Source organism: Ruditapes philippinarum, unplaced genomic scaffold, assembly GCF_026571515.1.
Source record: "Ruditapes philippinarum isolate M1 unplaced genomic scaffold, ASM2657151v2 ctg679_1_1_1_1, whole genome shotgun sequence".
NCBI lineage: Eukaryota > Metazoa > Mollusca > Bivalvia > Venerida > Veneridae > Ruditapes > Ruditapes philippinarum.
In genome coordinates, this window is record NW_026857639.1 from 13,135 (window position 1) to 40,369 (window position 27,235).

General features: G+C 32.5%; 1 protein-coding gene across 2 annotated transcripts; it reads left to right on the forward strand.

Moving 5' to 3' along the window:
* Positions 1–310: 310 nt before the first annotated feature.
* Positions 311–17,615, forward strand: LOC132750450 (ras-related protein Rab-4B). Of its 2 annotated transcripts, XM_060740439.1 has the most exons (8): positions 311–423; positions 5,006–5,086; positions 5,697–5,811; positions 7,141–7,203; positions 8,178–8,332; positions 8,905–9,000; positions 12,661–12,814; positions 16,759–17,615. In XM_060740439.1, exons 1-7 carry the CDS (start codon positions 408–410, stop codon positions 12,768–12,770), a joined length of 636 nt encoding a protein of 211 aa, XP_060596422.1. In that variant the 5' UTR covers positions 311–407; the 3' UTR covers positions 12,771–12,814; positions 16,759–17,615. The 2 variants fall into 2 exon arrangements, with proteins under 2 accessions (XP_060596422.1, XP_060596423.1); XM_060740440.1 differs by lacking the exon at positions 12,661–12,814.
* Positions 17,616–27,235: the final 9,620 nt, after the last annotated feature.

Consider the following 27,235-nt stretch of genomic DNA (forward strand, 5'->3'; position numbering starts at 1 on the left):
ACGCATCATTTTAAAACAGATCAATGTGTTGATTGAATAAACCATTCATTATCAATTGGTTTTTTTTTTTGTTGTTGTTGTTTTTTCCCCATCCCTCAATCCATCCATCCGTCCGTCCGTCCGTATAATATTTTCACTTTCGTTAGCTAAAGATACTTCAGCGAACAGGTTTTATAATACTGCTAGACCTGTTCTGTCGCACAACGTCAAAATAAAAGCGACATATAAAGTCCTGGAAGCCAGAACTACACTTTCGTCAGAAAATGTCACTTTCGTCCTTTAGTCATACCGATTTTTTCGGACATTTTTTAGTGAGACCCGATTCGTCCTTGACATTACATTTTAACAGGAAGTGCGGAGAAAAATCACAACAAATTCCAATAAAATAGATTATCCTATCCGTCATTATGTCGGAAACTTACGGTAAAGTTTGTTTTCTAAACATTAATGTACTTACATGTAATTAATGACCTAAGTGCTAAGAAACAGTCGAAAATCAATAAATGTTGACGTGAGTGTACTAGTAGTCGGATACAACCTGTTTTGGTTACTTTTCTTTGTAAACTTACAATTTAAGTTGCTGAACATTATTCATTCAAAATGAAAAATATTGTTTCTTTACCATTTGACCGTTCCTTGGCTGTTGAATAATTAATTGACTTACAAGGTAATGATGACCATCATGTGAATGCATTGTATGCTAGAACCACAAGACACTTTTGGTTTAAAACTCCAAATGCCTTTGAAGAAATCCAAATAAACTGTAGATCTCCTGTAAAACCTGTAAAGATTGCCGAACATGACGACCACCACTATCTCAGCAACAATCAATTTTGCAGTGAACTGCCATGGTGAATTACGTTAAAAATCAATTTGCGAGATCGCAACAAATGGCTGTGAATTTTAGAGTTTAGATATTTGACGTGTAGCATTGCAATGTCAGCCTCTACTTGCAGATTTTTGCAAGTGATCAAATGCTTAACTGGCAATATGAGGTAGTCAACTGGCATTTCCATGATCACGAATTTTATCATTACTATAATACACAATGACAATGTATTTTGAACATCTGATATGACAAATGATAATAAGCTTGAATCATGTGACTGTCAGAAACATCTTTATCACAAGTAAACACAGATCTATCTCTTCTTGTAATGAAACAAAAACATTTCAACGCATTTACTTATAAATGATAATTGTTTAGGGATCAGATTAGATATACCAGAGGAGCACCCACTGGTGACAATGTACAGTTATAAACTTGTTCATGTAATGTAATTTCTTAGGACCTTCATTAATTTTAGCGTATTTTGTGCTTGAATGAAACCTAGAGGTACTGATCTACTTAAACAAATATTTCAGCTTAAAAGTAATCACTTTACAGAGTAGTGCTACGCATTTACATTGGATAAAACAACATGGAGTTCAAACAAATAGTGTTTGGTTGTTATAAATAGTCCATCAAAACATAGTCACAGAAAAAAAAAGCAACTAAAAATTGATAGCAACTAAAAATTGATTTAGAAGTTTCTAAGGTAAACGTCATCAGTTACTGCATCTGGCACATTAAACATCATCAGTTTCTGCAGCGGGCAGTTGCCAAGCATCATCATCAGCTCAGATTAGATAACAATTTTGTATAATGTATATGTCCAAAATGAACAGTCACTTGCAAATAAATGCCAGCTAGAGTAATTTTTACTGGCATTATTAGATTTTAACTGGCATTTTGCCAGTATGCCAGCTTAAATTGGAACCCTGAATTGATATCAGTCATGTCCCAGGGAGCCAAATTTTGTCCTCCCTGGGGTCACTTGATTATAGGAAAACACATTTAATTCTTATTTTTGTGAAATTACAAAGCCCAGACTTTAGATATTTGGCATCAATTAGTAGATTCCTACAAATATTATATTAATCATGATTCTCAAGCAAAAATTTACCTTGCCCTGGGAGTTGGTTGCCTCATGTAGACTAGGGTATAAAAAAACTCATCTTTTTGTAGATAACTATATGCCTCTATATTTGGCATATACTGATATAGCATTGCCTAGTAGACCTCTATAAAAGTTTTATGTATCATGCACTTAGGGTAAAAAATGCCCCCACCTTGCAGGTCATAATTAGGGGGCAGGGGACATATTCGAATGATGGCCCCGGTCAAATTTTTTAATAACTCAGACATGGTGTTTTGAAGGTACTGATAACTTCTGATATTTCCTTGTCATTGAAATTCTTTCTTGTTTGTGTGTAGGAAATGAGATATATTTTTGGGTTTTTACCCGAAACTAAGCATTTTGGTAGCTTTGTATGTATTTCTGACTCTCCGAATGGAGGTGAAAAAGTTAAAAATCAAGCTTTGACAGTTGGCGCCAAACAAGTAAGAAATTTCAGATAAATTTTGTGAAAAATCTAAACGTATGACAGACACTTTATTTGTCATTTCTGAAAATGCCATAGCTTGCACTGCGTGTTACTGATATTTTTAAAGGAATCGGGCGGATTCTGGAGTATGCTGCACCTTCATGAAGATTGCCCATATTGGTATATTTTTGGTGTGATTTTGGCTGGGTGGGGGTAAATATAAATTGCTGTCAGTCATTTTTTGAAGGAGCAATGCATGCAAACTATTATTTTCTTCAATGTATGTCATATATCATTGAATAATGCTGTGCAACTGGTTATCTGCCTGTGAAACAGATTTTGAAATATTTGGAATTGTGTTTCTGGTCACACTAAAATACAAAAATTTTCATTTTTAGGTCCCCTGCCCCCTTAAGGAAATTTTCAAATTTATAAAATGTGTTGGAATTGACCCAAATGTGCCCATAAACATTCCTTCTACATTTGTTAGTCAAAATTTGAAGTGACTGGTAGGATTTATCAAGTTATGTAGAGTAAGTGGACTGTCAAGTCAAGGGAGGTAATAAAAATTTGGAATTTTGGCAAACACTGTACTTCACAGAATGTGCACATTTATCCAGATTTAACAGTTTTATGTTGTGCAAATTGACATAATAATGCATAATTGAGCACTTTCAATTGTTACAAATGTATATAATGTCATATAAGTCAACAGTGGTATCTTTACTGCATTTTTAGGTGTATGCCAGAATAAATGGGGTCTGGTTTGCTGTAAAATTCATTTTGGGACATTGAATATGGCTGTAATATTGTTTTTCTTGCTGTAATCTCCTTCCAAAAGACTTTAAATACTCTGAAAATACTTTATGGTATTTAAATGAAGGTGGAATACAGAAAAATAACCATCTGACAGGTTCCTGGTACTTGTTATTAAGTAAATCATATAACAGGCATGGTCATTGTACTAGTTACTTCCCCTGAAATAGGGTCTTTTTTAAATATTTGATTTAATACAAAGTAACCGCAGTACGTACTTTTCGAAGTTAACGTTTAATGCGAAATACTCCATATTTTAAGAAAATAAAAGGAAACGCTTTAATGCGGATCACATAAAAAATCTTAAGGGGGCAGGGGACATATTCGAATGATGGCCACGGTCAAATTTTTTAATAACTCAGACATGGTGTTTTGAAGGTACTGATAACTTCTGATATTTCCTTGTCATTGAAATTCTTTCTTGTTTGTGTGTAGGAAATGAGATATATTTTTGGGTTTTTACCCGAAACTAAGCATTTTGGTAGCTTTGTATGTATTTCTGACTCTCCGAATGGAGGTGAAAAAGTTAAAAATCAAGCTTTGACAGTTGGCGCCAAACAAGTAAGAAATTTCAGATAAATTTTGTGAAAAATCTAAACGTATGACAGACACTTTATTTGTCATTTCTGAAAATGCCATAGCTTGCACTGCGTGTTACTGATATTTTTAAAGGAATCGGGCGGATTCTGGAGTATGCTGCACCTTCATGAAGATTGCCCATATTGGTATATTTTTGGTGTGATTTTGGCTGGGTGGGGGTAAATATAAATTGCTGTCAGTCATTTTTTGAAGGAGCAATGCATGCAAACTATTATTTTCTTCAATGTATGTCATATATCATTGAATAATGCTGTGCAACTGGTTATCTGCCTGTGAAACAGATTTTGAAATATTTGGAATTGTGTTTCTGGTCACACTAAAATACAAAATTTTTCATTTTTAGGTCCCCTGCCCCCTTATAGTTTCATGAGGATAATTAAATAAAACATTTTCCAGACAAGTTTTTTGATTAGGTCTCCACCCTAATTATGCCCCCTTTCGAAGAAGAGGGGGCATAATTAGGGTGACCCCTATTGATTTTGGGGTCACTTGTTCAAAGGTCAAGGTCACAGGGGCCTTAAATGTCAGAATGGTTTCTGCTAATTATCTTGAAAACTATTTATCACAAAGTATTCATATTTCACATATTGATTGGTCATATCTAGTAGATGACCCCGACTAGTTCAAAGGTCAAGGTCACAGGGGCCTTAAATGTCAGAATGGTTTCTGCTAATTATCTTGAAAACTATTTATCACAAAGTATTCATATTTCACATATTGATTCAGGTCATAACAAGTAGATGTCCCCTATTGATATTTGGATCACTATGTTAAAGGTCAAGGTCACAGGGGCCTTATATGTCAGAATGGTTTCCGCTCATAATGTTGAAAACTATCACAAAGTCTTTATATTGCTCATATTGAATAGTCATACATGTATTTAGTAGATGTCTCCTATTTATTTTGGGGTCACTATTTCTTCATATTTCACATATTGATTAGTCCTAATGGGGTCACTAGTTCAAAGGTCAAGGTCTTCATATTTCACATATTTATTGGTTATAACTAGTAGGTCATTATTCTTCTTTTTTTCCATAACTGAACACTTCCATGGCAAGTTTCTATAACAAAATTACCGATAGTATGAGTCAAGGGCTAGAAAGGGGGGCATATTCTTGTTAAAGGAGTATTTTTCATTACTCAGACAAATTAACTTTCAGGTGTATATAGCCCTGTCTTTATGGTCCTCTTGTTTGACCTTTTTTTGTTTCTTGTATTTCAGATTTTCTATTCAAATTCCTTGTGATAGGCAGTGCTGGTACAGGAAAATCTTGCATTCTACACCAGTTCATAGAAAACAAATGTAAGTTGCAGGACTGGTTGTCTTTGTAAATTTAAAGCACATTTTTATACAAGTCATCTGTTCAAAAAGTGCATCAGAATGCAGGAATTTGTGTATCAAGATTGAAGAAAAACTTTGTATATGGATACAAGGAACTGACATGCAAGGGTTTCACTTTGAAATCTACACCTTTCTGTGAAATAATTTTAGCTGTTTTGTTTATGGTCATTAACTTCCATGATAACAATGCTATTACATGTACATTGAAACTTGATATGATGATGCATTCTACCTTTCACACCAATAGGGCCTCCGTGGCCCTGTGATTAAAGGTCTCTATTCCTTTGTTGTGGCTTTAAATCGGACCAAAAGGTCAAAAGTCAAGGTCACTGGTACCTACACATAAGTAAAACATTAAATTTTACTAACCAGCACCTGAAGTGGAGCAGGCTGCTTATCGGAAGCTCTTGTTAATGAAAGCTACATTACATCTCACAAAAGTGTAGTCCAGCATGTTGATGTCTACTTTATTAAAAAAAGGAATAGAAATGGAAAAAATTGGCAATATCATGATTTGAACAATCTTCCGATGAACACATTTAATTAATTGAGTTGTCGATAATAATTTCAGTTAAACAAGATTCAAATCACACTATAGGAGTGGAGTTTGGCAGTAAGGTTGTTAATGTAGGTGGTAAATCAGTTAAATTACAGATCTGGGACACAGCCGGTCAGGAAAGATTCCGGTGAGTACCTCACACTTCATTTTCTGTTGAACCTTTCAATTGCTAGAAGTAAAGGGTGTAACAATACAGGCCTTTCTTCCTCTATTTTGGGAAAATGTCACGGAAATTTGTGTCATAAAATTTTCCTATTTGGGCAAAAAAGTTATCATGAACTTAATTAAGTTGGAAAAATATGCCAGCATTTGAGATTTTAAAATTCTTTAAATAAAGCTAAGTAAATGCTTATTTAAGAAATTAAAAGATATTTGAAAGATATTTGAAATTTTGGAACACCATTACGCAACGCCAAATACAAAAAGGTGGTACCTTCTTTTTTAATTGCTGACCTTGGGATCGGGAAAAAATTTTGGATTGGGGAAAAAGAACAAAATTTGGATCGGGAATGGGGCCAATATCATGTATATTCGGACCTGTTGGATAGGGAAAAAGGGCCTGCAATACATTAATTTCATGGTGAATATTAGATAATGTAACAGTATTTGAAATTAATACAAATTAATTACTGTTTCTGTCGTAAAAACTGCATATTGTAAATAAATGCTCATTTAAACTTGAAAGTGAGTCTTCAAAGTATGTTTGAAACAAGTTTATTTGTATTATTCACTTTCATTGTAATTGCCACCATTGGGTAGTTAAAAGAACTTCTAGGAGCAATGTATGTTGACAATTACCTCCCTTGAGTTGTCAGGAAAATGATATACTGAATGGCATAGGTTACTTGTAACACATACATACTGTAACCTTGGCCCAGCAAGTATGATAAACTGTTCAATTGTGTACCGTAACAGTTAACTATTGCATCTTTACTTAAAGTAAATAAGATTTGACGGAGACCACTTTTATTTTGAAGATAAAAGAGTTCTAAGTTCATGCCTAAGCTGGTTGTTTAGAATAGAAAGGTCAGTCAGTATCTCTATGCAGATTAACCAGACTTCATAGTATTAGCTGCCCTGTTGAAGTATTACAATGTTGCTTATATAAATATTTGTTTATACTACTGCAGCATTTGTGATGCAGTGGCATATTGCGATTCACCTGTGTGTATTTATGTGTGTTCGAGGGTGTGTGTTTGAAAAAAAATGAGAGGGAATGAGCTGCAAATGTGCACAGAAATTATTGGTCTAGACCTACATCACTTGTTTCAAAAAGCTTTGATAAATACATCCAGTCCTGTCATGTTAAAAAAACCTCAGTGGAGTCCCTTTAAAAAATGTTACATTACAGCTGCTGAAAATTTGAAGTTTTATTGTCAGTATTTTTTGAAGGTGCATTGATTTGATATTATTAACTAATTTGATATCTTTTATCTTCCTATATGATGTATTGTAGATCAGTTACCCGCAGTTATTATAGAGGTGCAGCAGGTGCCTTGCTTGTATATGATATCACAAGGTAAGCATTTTATTTGTCTTAATCATTACACCTACTGGACAGAAACTGATTCTTAGAAAAAGGAAATTTCTTAGATATATCTGATGCAAATAAGTGTTACAAGAGGTAAAATGAATGAAATAAAAAAAATCTTCGCAGAAATAAAAACAAAAAGTTTTAGAAGAAAGTATAAGCTAGACAGATTAATAAGTATTATTGAAAGGTTAAGTAAGCATATACATGAAAAAACTGACAATTTTGATAATAAATCTAAAAATTCAATTGTTTAAACTTTATACATGTATATAATAGTAAATTAAAAAATTTGTTTAAACATAAGTCTTGAGTGTTTAAGAGGCTAAGAGCTTAAGCTTGATTTATAGCATATAGCATTTTAATTAGTATTTTACTTGCAATTTCTCTTCAGACAAAAATGATGTCACAAATTCTTTTCTTGCATAGCAGACTGGCATTTCCATGTGTTTTACCCATGCAGGAAATTTCATCTGGCATGGGGGGTGTCAGATGAGTCGCGTGCCATACAACAACATCACTTTAGCGCTTTATGAATGAACCATGTTAAAATGATGTCATTTTGGCGCATTTTAGAGGAACTATGTGCTTAGGATGACGTCATTTTGTCGTTGTTGTTAAAATTGTAAATTCTTACACTATTGTAAGACAATAGGTATGGATGAAATGACATAAATTTCCATGAACAAAATATCTTATTGAGGAAAACCATTTTAAATATGAAAGAATATGGTAGAATATGCAAGAAAAAATATCTGACATATGTTTGCGTTTCAGAACGAAATATCCGTCCAAAGGGTACCTGCCCTTGGGCAGTACCTGGGCAAGCTTCATTACCGCCCAATGGGCCGGTATCCTTTGGACGGATATTCTGATACAAACCATAAAATATGACAGATATTATCTTACAATTCTATAGACGTTCTTGTTACAGATGGTTAATGGTCTTTTTATTTTTTCAGTCGCGAAACTTACAATGCCTTAACAAACTGGTTGACAGATGCACGGACTCTGGCTAGTCCAAATATTGTCATTATTTTGGTAGGGAACAAAAAAGATCTGGAGGCAGAGAGGGAAGTTACATTCTTAGAAGCTAGCAGATTTGCACAAGAAAATGGTAAGTGGTTTTGTAAAACTGAGAAGTTATGAGGTAAAATCTTGTGTTTGTTTGTTTTGTTGGATTTTAAGTTACACTGTAAAAGTCATATATGGTAACTTTGCAGCTTTTCTGGTGAAGGAATCCCTTTGCAGCCCGTTCATGAATTATATCAATGCTTTTCATTTCAGCTTTCATCAGCTCTATATTTTTGTTAGTTTTTGAGTTGTTTCACTAGCTTACCTAAATAGGGAGAGCATTAGTAATCAAGGGGTCACTGATTCAATCCTTGGGTGAAGCATTATTTCTCTATGACAATTGATTTGGACATTGAGTCTAATGGTCATTTGTCACAGAAGTCATGAATCATGGGATGAATAGCCTGTCATTTGCAGGAGTTGATTTTTACTGGTTAGTTATCCAGTTAAGGTATTTAGTGGTTGATTATCTAGGTAAGCCGGTTATGTTGATTTAGACTGCCAAAATAATGTTAGAAAATGTGTTAAAATCGGAGTAAAACCAAGCTAAAACAAACAAGGATATTCTGTTATTAATGAAAATGAATAAATAATTAACATCATCTGTGATTTCAGAGTTAATGTTTTTGGAAACAAGTGCTTTAACTGGTGAAAATGTGGAGGAAACCTTTCTCAAATGTGCAAGACAGATTCTCACAAAAATAGAGTCTGGTAAGTATTGCATGCCATGCAGAAAATACCCAATGCTTCATGCTATAAGTCTAACATTACATCTTTTTTAAATGTGTTGTGCCAAGTGAAAAACATTCCTGCTGATGTTGTAATGTTTAAAGTCTGATTCTGTAAAGCTTACATGATGGTGATAAATAAATGTTTCATATATTTTTCCTTGACTGGTATTTGATGTAAAGCCCAGACAGTTTAACTTGTTCAAATTTTCTTAAAGAAGATAATGTCAAAAGGGGTATCACTCTTTTTAATGAAAGTTATGGATTGTATACTAATCCTTAAGCTGTAGAAATTCTAAATTGGATTTGCCCTGCTTTGAATTTGGAACAGTCCATTCAGAGTTTAATGGGTTTCAACAATGAAATACAAAAATTGAACTACCAATAGTATAGAGCCTGGTCAGACAGCAAATATGTGCAGGCTGGCCTTGCTCTATACTGGTGGCAAATGTAGATCAGTTTAAGTTTTACCAGGGGAATATGAAATTATGCTCATTTTTTCAATACAAGTTGAGCTGAGTTGACTATATATTTCAACAGATTGACTATATAATAGTGATTGACCAACACTTGATATTGGAAAATGTTTAGGATAAAAGATAATTCTGTCTAAAATATAAAAAGACTTGCTCTTTTTACAAATTGAAGTTACAGGTAAATTATGATTTAATTTTTACAGAAATTTCCTTAGGCCATGTGAATTATTTACCCTTAATGCTCTGAAAAATTTAAGATTTAAACTTATTTTGACTTTCAACTGTTCACTCACTATTTAACCCTTGGATGCCGGTAAAGTCACAGTAAGGGCTAATAAGAGATATTGTCATCAAGTGTACATTGTAAATCTGTAGCTGATGGAAATATCACAATTAAGTGACAGTCACATATCCAGCTTTTAGATTTAGTGGCCTAACTGTTGCTTATGAGAAAAAAATAACTAAAAACATGTAATAGAAAAAAAGAAGGAAAAAAAAGCAAATTTAACTGAAATTAAATTTAAATTGAGCGGAAGTAAATATCATCATACTGGCTGATAAATTTTAGTAACTTCTTGTTTTACCTTGGTACAACAAAATCATTCAACTGCAAACATTTGTACAAGTGTAAATTTTGCTTCTTATTATATTCTCATAATAGAATGCATTACAAGTGATTGTACATGTGTATTTCTAATCATTTTCCATTGAAACTTGAAACTAAAAGTTATTGTGACAGGGACTTTAGTTATAATGACAGGAAGTTTGGATTCTTTCATTTGAGGAAGCTATCAAGCTAGCTTACTGATGACCTGTGGTTCTTCTCCTGTGTTGTGGTCTCCTTCCAATATTAAAGCTTGAAACCATATCGCCTATAAATGATCAGAAACAAACTAAGCTTTATATGTGGACACTTCTATGTCATGATAAGGTGGTGGAGAATGAAAAATTTTAGAGATGGAAATGAGCGTTCAGTGAAAATTTCTGAATTTTTTTTGCAAGTTGTATAGATCTTTGTATCAATTTTACACATGAAAGAAATTCATTATATTGTTTGCCTTTTGCCTTTGGCATCATTTTTACACATACAATAAGAAATGGGTTATCTTACTGGTGTTTTAACAGCCTTTGTATAATTATGTTCCTTTATCAGAGAATATGCTTCATTTGAAATGATTCTAATTGCCGTAGTTGTATTTGAACATAAACTTTACAAGTTAGTTTGGTTTTGGATTCTCTGAGAACTTGTGATAGCATGAAAATCACATAGGATATTTTTACTATAAGCTGGTTAACAATGATCTCTCTTTCTTTTTGTTACGCCTTTTGAAAGTCACTTGTAAACGATGATGATTTAAAATTTTGTCATTAAATTGAGATCTATACATGAGCCTAAGTCCCATTGTTTGAAGTTTTTTAGCAAGCTCTTTCAACTTAGACTTGCCGAAGTTTTATTGTATCTGGAATTCTGAACAAAGATGTTTGGATCAACATACAATTACATTGTAATATATACGATATCCAAGTTCATAATTGAATTGAGGCAGGCCAATAAAATGAGAATCAATATTAAATTAATCAATCTATTAACCTATTTCCCACAAAGTTATGAAATGGAATGGCCTGTTCTAAAATTTAGGTCTGTCCATTTTTAGTCCCCTACTGGTTTACTGGAAGGGACTTTAGGTTTACTCTCCGTCTGTTTATCCGTCAGTCCGTCCACAAAACTGGATCCCGCAATAACGCAAAAAGAACTGAAAATATTTTTATGAAACTTGATATGTAGATCAAGGCAGTATGGAAATTATGGCAGTATGGAGATTATGCACATTTTTCTTTTCTTCCTGTGTTGAAAATTCTGGTTGCTATGCCAACAAATAGACTGAAAATATGGCAAATTTAACACATAAACTGGATCTATTGATTATGCAAAAAGTACTGAAAATATGAAACTTAAAATTTGGGTAGATGGCAGTCTGGAGACTTTTGCTTTCCTTCCTATGTGGAAAAAATTGGTTGCCATGACAACAAATAGGCTTAAAACATGGCAAATATAACAATATTTGTGATTAGTGAAAAAGAGCTGAAACTTTTTATGAAACTTAAGATATGGATAGATGGCAGTATGGAAATTAAACACATCATTTTAATTTTGACTATAGGGAGTGTATTGAGAGCTGTCATACTTAACAAACGTTGGCAACCTCATTCTAGTTTTTAGGCTTTTTCACTGTAAGTTCTTTATTTCTAAGGTATTTATTTCAAACTTCAAATATAAGTTTCTGGTCATCAACTACATCAATTTCATTAATTGTAGGATTTACTTCAAACTCCCACATCATAATAATATGACAAGGTTTATAAATCTAGCATCCATATTTTCAGAATTATCTCCTCCTTAAACTTTGAATATTTCTTATTCATTCTTTTATTTTTCTTTAACTTCAAATTCAAAATAAACATTCATTATCAACGCCTTCATTACTAATTGTTCTTTGTTACACTCACATCATGTATGATGTCTTGCATCTTTATTTTAAGAGTTATCTCCTCTAAGAATTTTGCTTTTAAAAATTTTATACTTTGGTAACAGGGATGTTTACAAAGTTAACTTTAGAGTGTCCTTCAGTCCGTCTGTCTGTTCATAAAAACTGTTTCCTGTGATCACTTTTAAAGATATTTTCCAACAAATTTACTGAAAATATAGAAAAATTGAAACCTTAGTGAATGGCCAATGGCCCTTCAGAATGTTGCTGGGGCTGCTTGCAATACTATGATAATTGCTTGTTAATTAAAGTGATTTCATTATTAAAATTGCTTAAATTAAGGAGCCATATGTAAAAATTCTGGTCAGATTGGACATTTCTAAACACAAGTGGCATAGAACACTCATTAAAGCAGGTGACACAAGCTTGAAATTTAGTTCATTTTGTTTGTCTGATAAGCTTACTTTAGTATTATTTCTGTTCAGCTGATAATACTTCACCCTATTTTGAAACAAATATTCATCGCAAAGATTATTTTTAAAATCTTACTATACACGCTTAACGTTAAAACGCTTAACTGGTGATTTGGAACTTCTTATTAACACTATTTATATATAGATCATTTATACTATCATATTTAAATGACATGCTAGATTGCTTTACTCTTTATCTTGCCCGCAGGGGAGCTTGACCCAGAGAGAATGGGGTCAGGTATACAATATGGCGACACATCAGTACGACGGCAACAACGGCAACCTCCGCCATCAAAGAGACCAGACTGTTCTTGCTAGCTTATATCATGTCTGTGAGGATGGATGATTGTGAAAATATAAATGTTTGTATTCCTTTTTATAGCTTTGTGTGATTTTTGTTTTATATATGTTTAGTGGATGGTTTTACGCTTGGTTTTTGCTCAGATTTGTATCCTTTCTGTTGCTTTTGACCAGATTTTCAGTTTGTACTCAAAATTAGTAATGTTGTATGTATAGATAAATAGCATTTATATATTGGAACATAAAATGAGAAACCCTTTGCCATAAAAAATGAGCCAGGCCTGGCTGTACATCTGCGCAGTCTGACCAGGCTCTATACTTTATGTCGACTAACTTTAAATTTTTTATAATTCTTGATTTTCCATAACTTGATAACAGACAGTTTGAAAAGTTTATTTTAAAAGGTCAGTAAGTTAAGGGTAAAATACAGTTTAGAAATGAAATATGAATTATATATCATTTTTAGCTCGACTATTCTATAAGAATAAGTAGAGCTATTGTAGTCACCCGAGCGTCGGCGTCAGTGTCAGCGTCGGCGTCTGCGTCGGCGTAACCACTTATGTTAAAGTTTTTTGTAATAGTTCAAATATTTTCAAAGTCCATTGACTTAAGGCTTTGAAACTTTGCACACTTGTTCACCATCATTACCCCAACCTGTAGACAGGAGGAGGTAACTGTATCAAGCATTTTGACAGAATTATGCCCCTTTTTCGACTTAGAATTTACGTTAAAGTTTTTGTAATAGTTCAAATATTTTCAAAGTCCATTGACATATGGCTTTGAAACTTTGCACACTTGTTCACCATCATTACCCCAACCTGTAAACTGGAGGAAGTAATTGTATCAAGCATTTTTTTTTACTATCAAGCACTAAGAATAGTCGAGCGTTGCTGTCCTACCGACAGCTCTTGTTTCTATGAGTTTATCATTTCAGGGGACCTCTTTAGCATGGACTTAATACTAATATATACTAACTCAAAGCCTCCAGTCTTTTCACATTGTACTGCTTTCATTTTGTAAAGGGTAGGGGTTGTACAAATGTATTTACAAAGTTTGAAACATATTCTGCTTTTATTTCCCCTCATTTTATTTCTGTTTAAAGTTTTTGTATTTCTCTAACATATATAATACTAAATATTTATGTGTGCTGTCTTTAAATTAACATTACATAAATTAACATAATTGCTGGTCTGTTTAGTAATTGTGTTTGATTATTTTTTTGTTGTTGATAATTTAGCTAAGTGGTTTAGCTATGAAAAAAAATGTTACTATTTTATTGCCAACATAAGTTTTCTAAGTTTTGGGAACAAAATATATTGAAAAAATTATCAAGGATGTGAAGTTGGAAAAATAATACATGTAACTAACACATGGAATACAGGTTTTGCTTGCAACATTAATCTTTCATTGAACTAATCTTTCTTAAAACTACTGATTGTATTCACTTGAAACTTGGTTCATGTTGTTTTTATTTAAAACAATTTCAAGACTTATAAATGATATGGATTTTGAATGAAATAAGGCCCTTTGTAAACTTTACAAAATTCTTTGGTCAGTATCAAAAGACTCATAACTATGTCATGTTTTTGTGATAAATCGTTCTCTTTGTTTATTTTTACATTATCCAAGCTCTTATTTTACTATCAAGCACTGACAGTAGTTGATCGTGCTGTCCTATTGACAGCTCTTGTATGATGATTATGTAAAGAACAGATATTAAAATTTTCAATCTTTATATTATAGAATGTCTCCAAACTCCTAATAATCATTTTAATTTCTTTTTTTGCATAATTATGGTGTGATATTGTGTTGAATAAGATAGTGGCTATATTTCTTTTTAAATGTTTCGATTTTCAAATATTTGAGGAAAGATAACAGATGCTAATAAGAAAAAACAATACAACAGCTATAAGGCAGCAATTTAGGAGGGACGCAAGCTGTTAAATTGTGTGTTTTTTTCAAACCATTTTAGCCAATGACCTACTTTTCATATGGGTGCGTAATAATTATCTAGATATACGCACCTTTTTAGCTCACCTGTCACAAAGTGACAGGGTGAGCTTTTGTGATCGCTTTTCGTCTGGCGTCCGTCCGTCGTCGTCCGTCCGTCCGTAAACTTTTTCTTTAAATGACATCTCCTCATAAACCACTAAGCCAATTTCATCCAAACTTCACAGGAATGTTCCTTTAGTGGTCACCTTTAAAAATTGTTCAAAGAATTTAATTCCATACAGAACTCTGGTTGCCATGGCAACCGAAAGTCAAAATTGGCCCGGCCCCAGGGGGTCATTGATTTTCCCTATATGCATATAGTAAAAACTTAAAAAATCTTCTTTAAAGAACCCAAAGAGCTAGAGCTAAGATATTCAGCATGAAACATCTGCTTATGAGTGTCTACCAAGTTTGTTCAAATAAAAGCCCTGGGGTCAAAATTGGCCTCGCCCAGGGGGGTCATTGGTTTTCCCTATATGCATATAGTAAAAACTTAAAAAATCTTCTTTGAAAAAACCCAAATAGCTAGAGTTTAGATATTAAGCATGAAACATCTTCTAGTAAGTGTCTACAAAGTTTGTTCAAATAAAAGCCCTGGGGTCAAAAGTGGTCCCCCCAGGGGTGTCATTGTTTTGAACTATATGTGTATAGTAAAAACTTAAAAATCTTCTTTTAAAAAACCCAATGAGCTAGAGCTTAGATATTTAGCATGAAATATCTTCTTATGGGTGTCTACCAAGTTTGTTCAAATAAAAGCCCCCCGGTGAAAATTGGCCGGGGTGGGGGGGAGGGGAGGAAAGGGGGAGATCATTGTTTTTCATTATATGTGTGTAGTAAAAACTTAACATTGTGAAACATCTTCTAATGAGTGTCTCTCTCAAGACACTGGGGTTTAAACTTGCCCCGCTCCGGGGGCCTATATACAGGTGAGCGACCTCAGGGCCATCATGGCCCTCTTGTTAATTAATGGTTGAAAAAAATGACATTTAAAACAGATTATGTGAAATAAACTGACAGAAATTTTTCAACTTTAGGCATTCTCACTGGCAAAAAAAGCTAATTATTGATAACTATTTACCGTATAAAACAGACAAAAATTATTTTTATAAGAGTTAACTATTTAGCCAGTCTGAATAAGGATACTGTATGATTCTGTTTATGTTTAGCTTGTGCTTAAGGCAGCATGGTTCCAGATTTATGCTACCTTACAAGAAAATTTTGAAAATGTATTGGAAAGGAAAATATTGTGAAGTGATCAAAGAAAGTAATTTACACATTGCAAACAGCACTTAGAGTTCATATGAATTACCAAAAAAGATGTCAAAATATGCTAAAATAGCCCTTTCTGTGTTAGTCAAGTAATAGAAAGAGCACCGAAACACGAGGCTATCTGATTTGTACGAGGGGGCGTAGCCCCCGAGTATTAATCAGATTGTCGAGTGTTTTGGTGTTCTTTCTCTTTTGTATCATAGTCAAATATAAAAACACGATCCCTGTTGTCACAATATGAAACCCCGGCAAAAATGAACCAATGAACGAACATCTGAATATGACATTTCTGTCGCTTTCCCTTTCTCTGCCGTCACAATATGTAAACCCCAGCAAAAATGAGCCAATCAATGGGCATGCTCTGGAGTGCGGGTAACTAATACCCGCACTCCAGTTAACGCACTGTGCATGTATATGTATACGATTTAACCCTGACACATTTTCAACAGAAAGGTCTCCAAACTATGATACAAGCAGTAGATAAATGGTGATGAATAATGCAAAATCAGTCATTAAATTATTACTTGAATCTGGAATCTTTTATTCTTTTCTTAAAATAATATTTTGGCATTATTTTATTTTTTTCTAACTGATTTTAAAACCAACAAATCAAATTAGATATGGAACGTTATACATAGTTTTAAGCAATGAAAGTTTTTGTTTTTGTTTTTTTTTCACAATGAAAATAGAATGTGCCTAATCTTATTTCTGTGTATTGCTAATAAACTTGTATCTTAATTTTCAGGAGATTTAGACCCAGAGAGGATGGGATCTGGCATACAGTACGGGGATAATTCATTACGCCGCATGCGCGGAAATCAAGACAAGAAAAGTCCAAACTGCAGTTGCTAGCACGATGCCCCTTATCTCCACTTTGTTTATACATATACTCAATATATGTTTTCTGCCCCCCATGACTTAAAACAGTCATTGTTTGGTTGTTAAGTTTTCGATTTATTTGTATACACTTTGTTTTCAGCATTGGTTTTTTGTCATGATCTGTTTTTCTCCATACACTAATAATGTCTACACTTTATGTGGATATGAACTTGTACAAACTGATGAAGTTAAGTTGGGTAACACAACAAAAGTTTACATTGAAACTATTTCTTCTTTATCACATTCCTGTGCTGCTTTTGCGACTCCGTAAAAATGATATTGCACGGCCGTGCATATATTTTGACGTGACGTCATTTGCGCTATATAAACATAGCGTTAAGATGCGCTAAATGTTAGCGTTTTACTAATTAGGCACGTCAATGAAAAATGTTTCTTTATCACTTCAAACGGTCTTTATTTTTGGTATGTGATAAATAGAATGTTGAATTTGTGTGAGATAGTAACTAAATTTATTGAACTCGTTGAATAAAATAATATTATGCTCACATAATATAATTTTATTCAACTTGTTCAATAAATTCAGTATTAAACTTACACTCATTCAATATCGTCTATTTTTTGTTTAAATTTACATTATAAGATAGGATATTATGCATTTAATGTTATATATAATTGTATATAATACATTTACTTTCAACATGCTGTGCAGTTCATCAAAAGATATATAATCCCAAAAATGCACAGTATTTCACTGACATATATTTAACAAAAATAATTCAGAATGACATGTCAATTTTAGCTTATTGTAGTGATGAAAATCAATATTAAAAGACATAGTCTTCGAATTTTCTTTTCCTGGTTCACAGGGTTATTTAATTACAGACACTCTACTGTGTCAGATGCTGATCAGATTTACAAGTGATGAAAATCAAAAAACTAACGCATTACTAATGGTTAATATTTCTAAATTTTTGTATCGTTTTTTTTATTCCCCTAAATAATGTATCATACACATCTTTATAGGCTATATCCTTGCTTAAGCTTTTATTCTAAGTCATAGCATATGTAGCTTGATGAACAGGGGACCAAAATTATCTTGTTATTAAATGTTTGTTATTAAATGATGGTTATAAAAAGAAGTTCATACAAAATTATCATAGTTCTAGACAGACTGCACAGATATACAGGTTGACCTGGGTCTGGTACCATAGGCAACCCATTATTCCCTTTAACAAATTAATAAATTTTGAGAACAAAATTTATATAAATCATTCGTAAATTATTTTCATGGACAATTTCTTGTTATAAGATATAGCACCAAACAAAGCTTTAGTCGGACTGACTGTGTATTTGGGAGTGAAATAAATGATAGGTCAATGCATAATTGTGATATTGAATAGTTTATTTATTCTTCTTAGATACTAAGACAGTAGTTTTTAGTAGATTTTTGTTTAACTTTGTCTCTTTCAGAGGAAATAATTTAAAAGCATTTTCAAATTTATTGATGTTATATGGTCTTTATTTTGGTCATGACATGTAATTATTACAAAAACAATTATTTTGTAGTCTGGCTACATTATGTAACAGCACAACTTAATAACTTCTTGGTTATATAATATGCCATAATAACCATTGACAGTATTGGATACAGTACATGTGAACTAGTTATGATAACAACTTTAATAGTTTTTCTTGGTCAACTTACAAAATGATATTGATAAGAAATAATGTAATGTCATAAAAATGTATTTCCAAATTTTTGAAATAGCCATTTACCAAACTTCAATTCTTAACAAATTGCTTTATTTATTTACTGAATTGTAAACGCATAGTTTTAAGGTGTCATATACACTATTATTGCATGTTTTTTTTTAAATACATGTCTAATTATATATATACAAGGCAGTCATACCTTGCCCCCTCTCTCCACTCCCCCCATCCTCATCCTCCTTCCAAGAACAAACATACATTCGACCATTAATGTGTGTTAGGAAATGAAAGCATGTACTGAAAGAAAGTATTTCTTAACATTTTCATTGGTAGATAAATATGTATATGATCGTAATATGCTTTCGAAACATTCTGTCTTTCATTTGCTGTACAAATGGACATTAAATAGTCAGCTTTTAAGATGTTTCTCATATAGCTTTTTATAAACATGATATCAAAGTGTTTTCCTAAAACATGTATTATGGTTGTGTTAATTTAAGGTTTCATGTCAAAATAAGGACATGTGAACTCCTGCATTCTTGATATTTTCCTGTTCTGAAATCCACCTGTTAGTATTCTGTCATTGAAGCTTAACTAATTGTAGTCATTTATTAATCAAGCACATTAAAATGATTCCCCACATTTGAAACCTTTGTCAAAAGGATTTATACTTTATAGAGGGTTGACTTTATTCATAGCAGTTTTTTGCAAATTGACCTTAAGTACCTGGGTTTTAAATTTTATCAGAGACAACAGATATGCCAACGAAAACAGCCGATTTTAGTGAGGGTCTGAGGGGATATTTTAATCTACAGGCTGAAAATACAACTGATTGAAATAACACTTCAACCAATGATATGGATTGCCCAATTGTTTATAATAATATAAAAACCAAACTTTACCCTCAGGCCCTGCTGATTTTGTCATAGATTTACCCGCCTTTTAATTCTAAACTGTCCATAGACTGCTAGGAGAGTTCTGATATCTAAAGAATAACAATGAGCAAGTGACATTGTCGGTCCTGCATGGTCCGACTCTTTGTAAGTGTTGCATATATGCTATTATTACAGATGCAGAACTTGCATTGAGGCAAGCTGATGAAGATGATAAAAATGATGATGTTGATGATGATAATTGTTCTTTTGCTATGAGATTGAATTTATTGTTCAATTTGAAAAATGTCTTTGTTTATATGTTAAATTCTAGGTGGCCATATCTCATAACTTTAAGCTATTGTTTTGTTGTTTTTTTTGGTCACACAAACTGTGAAATATTTTATTTTAAATGTTCGTGGAATAAGTATCTATTTTGTTATATAACCTGTTTTTGTATTGTTTAAAAGTATTGCAATTTTTGAATAAAAAATTCAAAACTAATGCATGTATAGTAAACTGTGTGGTCAGTTCAGTAATACTATTTATGACAGGGAATCTGAAATTCTATGTGTAGAACCAGTTTTATTTGGTGTTTGAAGTACTATTTTTAGAACCATTAACAAAGGCTTTGTGAAATTCAAATTTAGAACCAGTGTCTTTAATTATTACTAAAAACCAGCAGAATTTTATTATAGACATTTTTAAAACCATTGGAGGTATTGCTTTGAAACTGACCATACTTGTTTACCATCACGACCTTCATCAACAGACAAGAGGACATAACTCTGTCAAGGTTTTTGACAGAATTATGCCCCTTTTTCACTTAGAAAATACATTGAATATGGGTAAAATCCACTTATTGCCTTAACCCTTTGAGATATTGCTTTGAAACTTTTAATGCTATTTCACATCATTACCCCCATCTGTACGCAAGAGAAGGTAACTCTGTCAAGGATTTGTTTTAAAAATTAAGGCCTTTTATCGACTTAGAATCTTGGTTAAGTTTTTAGTACCAGTCCACTTTTTGACTGAACTGTTTGAGATATTAATTTGAAAGTTGGAATACTTGTTTACCATCATGGTCCCAAAACATGGGCAGGAGAAGGTAATTCTGTTAAGGATTTTATTTGAATTATGGCCCTTTTTGACTTAGAAACTCAGTTAAAATTTTCATTCTTGTCCACTTGTTGACTTAACCATTTGAGATATTACTTTGGAAGTTGGAGTTCTTATGTGCCATCATGAGACCTATCTGTAAGCAAGAGAAGATAACTCTGTGAAAATGTTTCTTGATTTGTACTTAGAAATTCCTAGTTAAAGTCTTGTGTGCCCTTAACTGTCAAAGTTTTGTTTTATAGGCAAGCACTAAAAAAGTCGAGCGCGCTGTCCTTCTGACAGCTCTTGTTTAGATGTAGGTGTCACAAAACGTCTTCAAAGATTAAAATGTATATTTGACATTTGATTAAAATGTATAAAAGTTTGATACAAGTATCCGGGTTGTACTATCTACCGGGAGTGTAAGCCTTACTAGGCCCACCATCATATTATACAAAAAAAAAGAAAAAAAAAAAATAGTCATTTTCTGTAGGAGGTACCGTTTTTAGCTCGACTATTCGATAAGAATAAGTAGAGCTATTGTAGTCACCCGAGCTTCCGCGTCCGCGTCGGCGTAACCACTTATGTTAAAGTTTTTGTAATAGTTCAAATATTTTCAAAGTCCATTGACATATGGCTTTGAAACTTTGCACACTTGTTCACCATCATGACCCCAACCTGTAGACAGGAGGAGGTAACTCTATCAAGCATTTTGACAGAATTATGCCCCTTTTTCAACTTAGAATTTATGTTAAAGTTTTTGTAATACCTCAAATATTTTCAAAGTCCATTGACATATGGCTTTGAAACTTTGCACACTTGTTCACCATCATGACCCCCACCTGTAGACAGGAGGAGGTAACTGTATCAAGCATTTTGACAGAATTATGCCCCTTTTTCGACTTAGAATTTACGTTAAAGTTTTTGTAATAGTTCAAATATTTTCAAAGTCCATTGACAATTATGGCTTTGAAACCTTGCACACTTGTTCACCATCATGACACCAACCTGTAGACAGGAGGAGGTAACTCTATCAAGCATTTTGACAGAATTATGCCCCTTTTTCGACTTAGAATTTACGTTAAAGTTTTTTGTAATACCTCAAATATTTTCAAAGTTCATTGACATATGGCTTTGAAACTTTGCATACTTGTTCACCATCATGACACCAACCTGTAAACAGGAGTAGGTAACTCTATCAAGCATTATTTTTTACTATCAAGCACTAGAAAAGTCGAGCGTTGCTGTCCTACCGACAGCTCTTGTTTGATGAAAATAACAATCATCCAAAAGAATTTTTAACTATACATCAAAAAGATAGTTCTGTTAATAACCTCATATGAGTGGCAGCCATTTTTGTTTTTAAGTACTTAATACCAGGAATGCCTTTTAAGCAATCAATAAAAAGTTTAAAACATATGTAAATGGTCCATTACTGTTAATGATACTAAAATTCTATTGAATACTTATCAGTTATCACACAGTAAAAGGGTAACTATTTGATAAGCATTTGCACACACATTCAAAATATCATGATGGGTCCAAATCGTTAGCAATATTACTGGTTTTCATACGTAAAACACATTTATCTGAATAGGGTTATTAAAACTTTGAATTTTCTTCAAAAAATGCTATATTTTGTATGAAGTTAATGTGAAAAACACTTGCATACAAAAGAAAATTTTTATGTAGGTATTGTTTGTAATATCTGGACATTCCCGGTACAAAGTACCTTCCGGTATAAAGTACCTTGAGGATATGTACACATATTTTGTCAATTGCAATTCACTGAATTCATTTGCAAAAGAGTTTTCTGTTTTAACTCACGATTTTGTTTTGTATCTGAGAAAAGGTTTTTGAAATACTGAAATTTTTTAAGTTTAACATACTTTCGTATTATTTGAAGAAAATAACTGAAATGCAAGACCATTTTTTATTTTTGAGAAGAAGGTTACATATATTTAGAAAATACAGGTTATTTTCATATATAAAGAAAAGAACAATTGGTTGAACGCTTTATTGAATGATATTGATGCACCAAAACAAAATCATGTTTAGTTGTTTGCAATGTATACATTCTTTGTGCAAGTGTGACACTTGACAATTTTTCTGTTTATTGACAATAATGTTCATATTTATGTAGAAGAGATAAATTTTATACTTGTCTGAATGAGATTAATTATGCAAAAATTTGCTTCTGGGGGCAGTATATACTTTTCAAATCCACTTCACAAAAATCAAGCAATTATACTTATAAAATTTATATATAGGCAGAAATAATATTTGTTACAGAATTGTTGGTTATATAAAATTTGACAACAGACAGTTCGACAAGAAGTCTTTGAAAATGTATACTGCCACCTATTAGATCTGGGTGCATTAGCCATTACATTAAATGTATATGAAATATGAAAATTTTGTTGATGTATCTTTGCAATGTGTATGTGTTTTGCCAAAAAAAATGAAGTCAAAGTGAAATTTTATTGTAGTTGTAAATGGTAGTTTTAAATGGTAGATACGCTTGCAAAGCAATATTGTTTGTTGTGTACAAATTTGATTTAGATGATTATTAAAAAAAATTGTAAATGAAAAAAGAGTGAAACTGTAATGTGTTATTGTTAATGAAATTTTCTGTTTTGAATAGCACTTTTTGTCTCTGTGTGTACTATAGACTAGATGTAGATTTTGTTTGTATGATTGTTAGAAATAGAGAATAATTATGTTACAGATTATTTTATTTAACATTTTATCAATTATGTTAAACAGCAACTTTGTAGGGTTTTTTTTCCTGCATTTTTTTCCTTGTTCTTTAATATTGACATTTTTCCCATCCTTTTTCATAGAAATTTAAAAATACCGGCTTTGATTTGTTGTTTGTTTTCATGACAAATGTACTGGGTAGCATTTCATGCATCTTTATTACTTGTATTTATGGTTTCTCTGGGACCCCTGTTATGATTTGCAGGTTTTTGGATTTAATGCAAAATACAGAAGTTCGCCTGTTATAATTTTATTCCTTATTATTTTTTATTATTTTTAATTACCAGTATCCTTTTTATGCCCCCACTAAGTGGGGGGCATATAGCGTTGCACTTGTCCGTCCGTCTGTCCGTCCGTACGTCCCGAAATCTTGTGAACGCAACTCCTCTTAAACCGGATGGCAGATTTTGCTTAAACTTCCAGGGATGAAAGACCTTAATGTGTAGATGGTAGTAAAGGAAGGAATTTTCGCTGCGACCCAATTTAACAGAATTATGGCCCTTTGTTGATTTTTAGCTCGACTTTTCTATGAAAAGGGGAGCTATCCTACTCGCCCCGGCGTCGGCGTCGGCGTCGGCGTTGGCGTCACACCTTGGTTAAGTTTTTCGTACCACCCCACTTTATTTCAGAAGTATTACAAGTATGGCTTTGAAACTTACCATACTTGTTCACCATCATAACCTCCATCTACAGACAAGAGTACATAACTCTGTCAAGGTTTTTGACAGAATTATGGCCCTTTTTTGACTTAGAAAGTGTATTGAGCTTGGTTAAGTTTTTTGTACCACCTCACTTTATTTCAAAAACCATTGGAGGTATTGCTTTGAAACTGACCATACTTGTTTACCATCACGACCTTCATCAACAGACAAGAGGACATAACTCTGTCAAGGTTTTTGACAGAATTATGCCCCTTTTTGACTTAGAAAATACATTGAATATGGGTAAAATCCACTTATTGCCTTAACCCTTTGAGATATTGCTTTGAAACTTTTAATGCTATTTCACATCATTACCCCCATCTGTACGCAAGAGAAGGTAACTCTGTCAAGGATTTGTTTTAAAAATTAAGGCCTTTTATCGACTTAGAATCTTGGTTAAGTTTTTAGTACCAGTCCACTTTTTGACTGAACTGTTTGAGATATTAATTTGAAAGTTGGAATACTTGTTTACAATCATGATTCCCAAACATGTCCAGGAGAAGGTAATTCTGTCAAAGATTTTATTTGAATTATGGCCCTTAACTGTCAATGTTTTGTATTATAGGCAAGCACTAAAAAACTTAAAAAATCTAAAAAAATTCATTCCTATCCACTTGTTCACTTTACCATAAATTATGTCATAATAAAATAATTCTTCACTAAATATCTTAATGCTCATGGCCATTGTTCACTTTAAAAATACAGAGATTCTTGTATTGCCTTTTACTGCAAAAACTTTTTTTATTGGCAAGCAATAAAAAAGTCGAGCGCGCTGTCTTACGGACAGCTCTTGTTTCACTATGTACCATATAGAAATTTTGTGAACGCAACTCCTCTTAAACCAGATGGCAAAGTTTGCTTAAACTTCCAGGGATAAACAACCTTAATGTGTAGATGGAAGTAAAGGAAGGAATTTTTGCTGCAACCAAATTTAATAGAATTATGGCCCTTTGTTGATTTTTCACTATATACCATATATATGTTGTCAGTGGGGGCATCTGTGTCCTTTGGACACAGTTCTAGTTTGATTTATAGCTGGAAAGGGTACATCTTGTCGTTGAGTCCTTTGTAGATTCAATACAAATATCAAAATGCCTATCTCTATTTTGTGTGAATCTGTCCTTAATTTGTTTGAAGGTGGACCATTTTCATTAGTCATTGTACCGTAGAGTCTTGAAGTTTTAAATTGACATTCTTTTTATACCTCTTTATACTTTCTCATATGTCCTTAATTTATAGTCGCATCAAATCTTTTTCATCATGTTCTATATTATTGAATGGCACATTTATTTAGGTTATTTATATGTGTACAAGAATGTTTTCTTCAGAAAATGAAGTCATATTTTTTGTTATTAGGCAATACTTCACTCAAAACCGGTTTAATCTGGTTTGAGTATGCACACAGGCAAGGATAGACTACAAACAAAATTCATTGGTACCAGTCTGAAGAATACTAATCTGCCATTGGTTTGTTCAAATTTAGGCGACCAATCAAAAATCATATTGTGTTTGACTGGTTTCAAAGCAAACTTTCAAAAACCTTTTGGCTTGACTTTTATCATGATTAAGACATACTACAGAACAAATGGACTGTACATATATATTTACAGCATTTAACTTGGACTTGTCCAAGGGGTTAGATTAGAAATTTATCATTTCATTTGATTGAGACATAAATATGTTCTCTTTCATTTTTCCTAACATTCCTGATAGGTGAGCTAGTGTTTTTATACTAGAAGATAATAATTGCTTCATTTTTCACAAACACTAGACAATTTTATTTTCTATTTTTTGTATTATGAATAGTTAAAATGGTATGATTTGATTAAGCTTTAGATATAGCTTGTAGGTAAATTTACATGAAGATACATTAAATTATTCATGGGATATTTCATTACCTTATAGATAAAATAGAAAAGTTTTGTTGTATAGTAGAGTTTCATCCTTTTTACTCTTGAATAACAGAGACAGTGTGTTTATAATATTAGAATATACCAGTTCCAGTTTCATATTAAACTTTAAGCCTTCTTGGGGGCAACAGATTCTACCATGTCACCAGTGTAGGCCAAGATCAGCTGGCACATACATGATGTTTGATCATGGTCCATACTGTGCCCTATTTAGTAAGTTAATATTTTGAGAAATTTTCCCGAAAAAAAAAAAGATGAATGGTTTTATCCATATTAAAACATGAACCAGTCCATGGTATAACTCATGAAAGATTACTGTTATAGTTCAACAGGAAATCAATTTAATCGTGATGTCAAATTGATAAATAATGTTTTGACCAAAAGCTTACATTTTTAACAATATTTAAAGCATAAATGATAATGTTTTAAAATTGACTTGGCATAGTGAAAAAGAAAAAAACAAAACAAAAAAAAAACGTTAATAGAAATCTGAACATAATGTTTCATATTAAATTTCAAGCATTTAAAACATTTTTCAGTGATTATTTGAAAGGGTATTTTAATCATTTGATACTTGCACTGTTGCCCATCTAATAATAATATTTATTTGTGCAAACATATGAATTCAGTTACACCATGTTTATTCAATGCAATCATTCATCATGAATCTGTATATAGTTTGACATATTTATATTATAATTTTGAGTAACTAGGAAAGCAAAAAAAATAATATTCAGAATGAAAAAGTCATGTATGTATATTTTGTATGCCTATTTTTAGATTATGTACATGTAGAATGTATATGCACATATCATTTTGTGTCATTTAGTTCCTTTCGAAGAACACTGGTCAAATATAGAGTAAGAATGATGTCAGAGAAGTAGTTTTTAAAATTTCTGTAAATTATTGAAAGGTTACTACATTCACAAATGTTGGGGGGAACAGATGTATTTCATTTGTCCAAAGATTTTAGTTTCAAATGGTCAGTATACTAAATACATGTAATACCTTATGAATAATTGATTAATCCAAGTGAATGTATGGTTACAAAATGTTAGTCAAAGATATTTTCATGTGTATACAAACCATGGCCAGTATTGCTTCCCTTGTGAAAACAATGTCAGTTATTAATCCTTAACTTGCTTTGAATTTGGAAAAGTCCATTCAAAGTTTAAGGTATTTTAATATGAAAATTCAAAAATTGAACTACCAACAGTATAAAGCCTGATCGGTACTCAGACAATTGCCCCCCCTGCCTGCAAGAGGTAATGTAATTTTTTTGCAGTGACGGATATTTGCCCCCTCATATCTTTAGAAGGAGCTGACATCTG